General features: G+C 35.2%; 1 protein-coding gene across 1 annotated transcript; it reads left to right on the top strand.

Annotated features, from left to right (window-relative positions):
* Nucleotides 1-3,533: 3,533 nt before the first annotated feature.
* LOC118745950 (putative nuclease HARBI1) lies at nt 3,534-5,004 on the top strand. The gene is made up of 3 exons (XM_036479622.1): nt 3,534-3,969; nt 4,026-4,309; nt 4,397-5,004. The coding sequence occupies exons 1-3, from the start codon at nt 3,767-3,769 to the stop codon at nt 4,984-4,986; spliced, it is 1,077 nt and encodes a 358-aa protein (XP_036335515.1). The 5' UTR covers nt 3,534-3,766; the 3' UTR covers nt 4,987-5,004.
* Nucleotides 5,005-6,112: the final 1,108 nt, after the last annotated feature.

Genomic DNA, 6,112 nt, shown 5'->3' with positions numbered 1-6,112 from the left:
TTTTCCCATACAATGCCATTAAGCCTGTATTACACATCGAGTTCAGTTCGGTTCTATGTGTATCCAAGCATAGACACATTTTTTGGTGGAATTTCCCAAAGACGTCCATGGCAATCAGAAAAGGTTTTCAATACAATTTTTGCACACATTTCGAATTGTTGGCACATACATATGTATGCTCGTAGAATTGCTGATATTTTGTTAGTTTAAATATGTAGTCGTATGTAAATTGAAATTGTTTACGTTCTTCTATGTACATATGGATGTATGTATGTAGTCACCAGCTATCAGCAACCTGCAACCAGCACTGGCTAGCGTTTACATTTCCCCTACTTTTGCTGACTGACCTAGTTGTAATTTATTAAAATAACCAAGCAGTATGAGTATTTGTTTGCTTGCAGATTGCCTGAATGTTTACCTACATTCTATATGTGCGAATTCAGACAAACATACATACATACATATGTACATATGGTCGGTCATACATACCCTGCAGGGAAATTTACTAGTTGTGAACTAGAATGCCACCTGTTTACGAGTTCCAGCCCAACTCGTTCACGTTGTATGTTTTTTCAATTATAGCGATTGGGGTTTTATAACATCGCGATGGCATAGAAGATGTCCATTGTTCGCTCCAGCATCAGCACCTACCAGTAGAAATACAAGTAGTATCATAGCAGTTTACGGCATGGTCTGCCAATTCCATGCCCTGGAAAAGCATAAGTATGCCATTCTTTATCGGGCAGAGGATTTTATTATTTCACTTAATTATTATTTCTAATTTATTTATTTTTTAAATTTTACTTTTGAATTTTATCGTTTTAAAAGAAAACAAAGTTACTTCATTTAATATTTTTTATGGTTTTTGAGTGTTTACTCTTTTTAAAAGATTTTACTCAAATCTACAATTTTTAAATAAATAATTTACTTACTTCACTTTAATCACCTCCAACCGGTCGCAAACCTGAGATCTCAGATCCAGAACCGGTAGTCTTCACGGCATTTTAATTTTGGTTTTGGCGATTCAAAGACAGATGACGCGGTTCGCATACATAAGTGTTGGTCAAAATCGCGGAAATGGAAGGCCCCCGCTTTAGAACATACTGGTTAAATGAACTGGCTGGTTTGGCATTTCACTACGGGGAACTAGTATAATTATAGTCCATGACGAACTGGTATGACTTCCATAACAGATTTAAATAACAGTTCATGAACTGAACTTTGTGCATACTAGTTCAGCTTTTCACTGCAGGGTATGTATCTACCAGTGCCAGTGGTGCACAGCGTCGACAGAGCTACCAGAGATACTACGCGCATACATGTGTGTATGAAAATCAAGCGACAGCTTTGGTGTTAGCGAACTGCAATCGCTATGAATATTTTATCGTTGCCGCTTGCTGGTTTACCTATACATTGATGTTGAATGCTCTGTTGTTTTTTATGTATAAATTTTATGCTGCATCATGTCTTGTTTCGCTGTAGACTCTTTCAGCTGTTAGCTTTTAGGATTTTATTTTCATCAAGCGTGCTTCTACAGATGTTGCATATGGCTATGCCTGAATTTAGTTACTTATAAATATCAATATGTACATGTAAATTTTCTTCTACATACACGTTTGTTTTCATAAGAAGTAGCGTTTTTTTCGTATGTAAATAGGTATATTCATACATATGTTAAGCTTGGTTGGTCACAATGGGTCCTTTTTTCCTGCTAAAATTCCTGCTAAAGGTCCAATCTAAGAAAGGTGAAGCAAATACATAAATATTCATAGCCCGCCCAAAATGAAGGGCAAAAAAATTGTGATCAGTTGTAGGTACAGAGAGAACCACCTTTTTTAAAATACCTTTTTTTAATACCAAAGATTTCTTTGAAAATGCACGTCCTGACTCTGTTATCTAAGAGGTATTGAACATTTGTCGGCGTTAGTTGATTGCAGCCGGCACAGTATTTTTTTTATTTGGCTCTTTTGCCCTCAAAAATGTCGCACGTTTAATAGTATACAGATGTAACTCAAAATTTACGTTTTCGGGGATTTCATTGTACAATTAATATGCTTGATAAGTAGAACATGTTCATCGTAACAGGTGGCTAAAATTTCCAAAAATGGCGAAGATGTGGGTCCTTTTTGTATACCAACTGTATGAATTGATCAAACATTGATCGCGTTTTCCCACAAAATTGACATCTTGAAATACTTCTGAATATTATTAAACTTGCGTTGTCTTGTCTGTATATTTTTATGTTCGGTAGTGGTTTGGGCGCCTTTCTCATTTATGTAGATAGGCGTAAAATTTTTTTAAACATGTGATTCGCAAAGTTTGATTCTGGTTTCCTGTTTTATTTTATTGTAATTCCCTATATGTTCGCGAATCTTGTATTGATTTTATGTTTCCTATGTAGCCAATGTTGACATTTTAATCGGATTTAGCCTTTTTTATTTGGGCTTAGCTACAAAAATTCCTATTGACATAAACATTGTTGCTTTTAATAAGATTTAAATTATTAGAAGCGGAATGAAAAGAAAAGACAACTGTTCTCATGAATTCCAAATACACTAAGGCATATGTATGTATAATTTATGTAAAATTAAACTTTTCAAAAGTTACAGACTTGCGAGCACTCAGTGGCTGAAAAGAGTACTCCGTGCGATTATGAAGTACATATGTACACATGTCGCTTGTGAGTGTGTCAAAGACACATTTCTGGAGCTTCAACTTTGTTCGATAACTGCGTGGCTGGACTAACATGCATATATTCATGGTTGTAAGCTATGCAGAATCCGCAAAAAGCTCCGGAAGCATTGTCCGGAGGATGTATCAGACTAGGCTGAGCATACTTGAAATTTCCATCAAATTGTAACTTAATCTTAATAAAGAAAATCACACAACTAGTCGCATGGGGTCCCGAGTGACCCCAGTAGAAGTGCTGAAAAAAAAGTTTTATCAAAAAAAAAAAAAAACGAGTGTGTATTATCAAAAATATTAAAGTACTCTGTTATCGTTAACTTAAAAAAAAACATAATTTCGACTTCAAACTTAGCAAAAAAAAAATACAAACTTAACTCCGCCGACAAATGTTGCGTTAGTGGTCGCATGGGGTCACGACTTAATAAAGTAGCGGCACATGTGTACACGCCGATGTTCTGCTACTACCTGTTTGATATGCTTTGACTATAGTCAATATTTTTCCTGGCCGTATTTTAAAGTCCTATCGCTACGCTTTTATATATAAATCCCTTTCAATGCATGCTCCCATCGCGTAGTAGTTGTTTCAATCAGCCAAATGCGTTTTGTTATATTTTTAGTGAATACACAGTTAAAAAGTTCTGAAAATCTCTAAGAGCTTTTATAAAAAAAATCTTATTTCTCATATCTTAATCTGAAAATTTGGGATACCCCAAACGGTTGGTAAACTGTGCTGTAAACACCTGAGACAGTGGGTCAGTGGTCAAAGAAGCCGTATACTCGTAACTGGCATGCCCGTTAACTTTTCATGCCAGTGCTTTTAGAATCTCATACAATGAGTTAGGCCCACTTGCAGAACAGCAGGTTATCTATTTAACTCGAAGTTTACCGGTTAAATTAATAAATTGGCTTGCACAACAGTAGGTTAGGCATTAACTCAGAGATAAAAACTTAAATATTTAACCCACAAAATTTTGAGGGTTAAATTGTTAAGTTAGTGTCAGTTCTGCCGAAAACTAGAAATACAAATAAAATTTAAATTCTTTAAATTGTGAAATATTTTATGTAAATAAATGAAAAGATGAACGAATTGGTGCATTCTGACGATGATGAGGAAATCATTGATTACGTCAACTCAGATTTCTATAATAGATCAACAGCGGAGCGAAGTGATCATTATAATGATCTGCGAGAGAAAGCATTCCACAGGAGATTTCGCTTGCAAAAGGAAAGCGTTATTTTCCTTTTAGACAAGCTTAAACCGTGGTTAGAATGCTCAAAGAGGTTGGTACTTCGGCTCAATTTATTCACATTAAACATAATACTGACTTGTTCCATAGCAATGCAATATCTCCTATGAACCAGTTACTATGTGCATTGCGATTCTATGCTACGGGTAGTCAACTCGTAACGTGTGGGGACTTCATTGGTGTCCATGAGTCTACTGCAAGCAGAATCGTGCATAAAGTTACTGATGCTATAGCACGTTTGTACCCAGAATTTATACGAATGCCGACAGAGGTAGAAGACATGAGGAAAGCTGCAGTGAAGTTCTATGAAATTGCTCGATTTCCGCGGGTCATTGGGGCTATAGATTGCACTCATGTCAGGATAAAGTCGCCAGGTATGTACATCCATATGTAGGTACAATTTATGTATTTGCAACTAGCAGGAGTAGAAACTTGTATACTTAAGTTTACTTCAATTTCAGGAGGGGAATATGCGGAAATATATAGGAATCGAAAGGGTTACTTTTCAGTAAACACCCAAGCAATCTGTTCTGCAGATTTATTGTTTACCGATGTCGTTGCAAGGTGGCATGGGTCTTCTCATGATTCTCACATTTGGGACAATTGTAATCAGCGCAGATATTTTGTTCAGGGAGCATATGGTGATTTCTGTTTGCTTGGAGATAGTGGTTATGCTCAAACCACATTTATGATGACTCCATTAGGAAATGTGAGTTCATCAGCGCAATCTCTGTACAATGAGTCACAGATAAGAAGTCGAAATACAATAGAGCGAACTTTTGGAGTTTGGAAAAGAAGATTTCCAATATTGTCCAGAGGAATCCAAGTGCACTGGAGCAGAGTACCTGGAATTATTATAGCTACTTGTGTTCTCCACAATATTGCTCGTCAACAAGCAGATCCGGATCCTGTTGTCGATGCTGAGTACCCTGCAATGATAGAAACTGTAGACAGCCGGAATGAAATACAAAATACCAACAGTTCTTCTAGAACCTCTCCAGGAAATCGGGCCCGTCAAGCGCTTATAGATCAATATTTTGGACGATTATGAATTTTATTGCTAAACAAACCCTCTGTTTCTCATATGTTGTTGAATAAACATATCCTTTAGTTTAACAAAAGAGAATTTGTTTTAATTTTTAGTTTACGGGTTTTCATTTAGTTTTTATTTTTGAACAGAGAAGCTTAAATGTAGTATATAAAGATTAATAGTTTCACTTGAATATTCACATAGTTTTTTCTTCAAGATTCGATCTTGTATCTGGACTTGTGAACATCGGACAGCCTTCATTTAAACTTCTTTTTACAAAGTTTGCCTATATTTTTCCAGCTCAAGACTTCTAATCGCCTCATTGTGCTCTAATTTCTTCTTCTTGTCCTCTATTTCCATTTGTCTCAATATCCGGTTATGTTCCCGCCTTTCTTGCTCATCGTATTCGTATCTTTTTTTCGCTTCTTCAATTTCCATTTTTCTTAATAGGCGGTTGTGTTCTAGTATTTCTTCCTTATCTTTTAATTCAATGTCTATAAGTTCTTTTTGGGCCGATACCAATGCCATTTTTTCCTCGGCTAGTAATTTAAATTTACTGGCTACTGTTTCTTTAGCGGTTGTTTGCAATTTTCGTTTACCTGAAAATTTAAGGGAATTTTACATACACTGCCGGAAAAAAGTATTGGCACAGCGAATTTTGCACAACATATGCACCAATTTGTATTATAATATTTTTCCAACAATTTTTTATAAAAATATGGTTCATTCCACAACAAAAACCATAAAAATATAATTTCTAAACTTTGTGCAAAACTCGCGAAAATTCAATAAATTTTCATGCGAATTTTCAACTTTTTAATCAGATTTTTTAGAATTTTGTGGAGTATGCAGATTTGTAGCCCAATCACTTTTATTGTAATAAAGCAGAAGTTCTAAGTAGCTGCGAATTGCGTTGATTTTTGGCAATTTTTTTCACGCAGTCCTTCCATACAAAAAAAAATGTTCGAAAATACTTTATATGGAAAAAATGCAAAACAACTTCAACAAAAAAAAAATCTCAAAAATCAATACGATTCTTGACTAACTCTGAACTTGCATTTTTTTATACTAGATTTTAATGGGCTAAAAAACTGCATACTCAAAAAATTCTAAAAAATCTGATTAAAAAGTTGAAAATTTGCATGAA

Source organism: Rhagoletis pomonella, unplaced genomic scaffold (genome assembly GCF_013731165.1).
Source record: "Rhagoletis pomonella isolate Grant_MI unplaced genomic scaffold, Rhpom_1.0 Rhpom_scaffold_00010, whole genome shotgun sequence".
Taxonomy (NCBI): Eukaryota; Metazoa; Arthropoda; class Insecta; order Diptera; family Tephritidae; genus Rhagoletis; species Rhagoletis pomonella.
This window is presented reverse-complemented; position numbering and strand designations above follow the sequence as displayed.

Bases quoted from the DNA above. Each gene is read 5' to 3' on its own strand.
- LOC118745950 (XM_036479622.1), top strand. From the start codon at position 3,767: ATGAACGAATTGGTGCATTCTGACGATGATGAGGAAATCATTGATTAC. The intron at 3,970-4,025 runs GTTGGTACTTCG...CTTGTTCCATAG, and splicing joins TGGTTAGAATGCTCAAAGAG to CAATGCAATATCTCCTATGA. The intron at 4,310-4,396 runs GTATGTACATCC...CTTCAATTTCAG, and splicing joins TGTCAGGATAAAGTCGCCAG to GAGGGGAATATGCGGAAATA.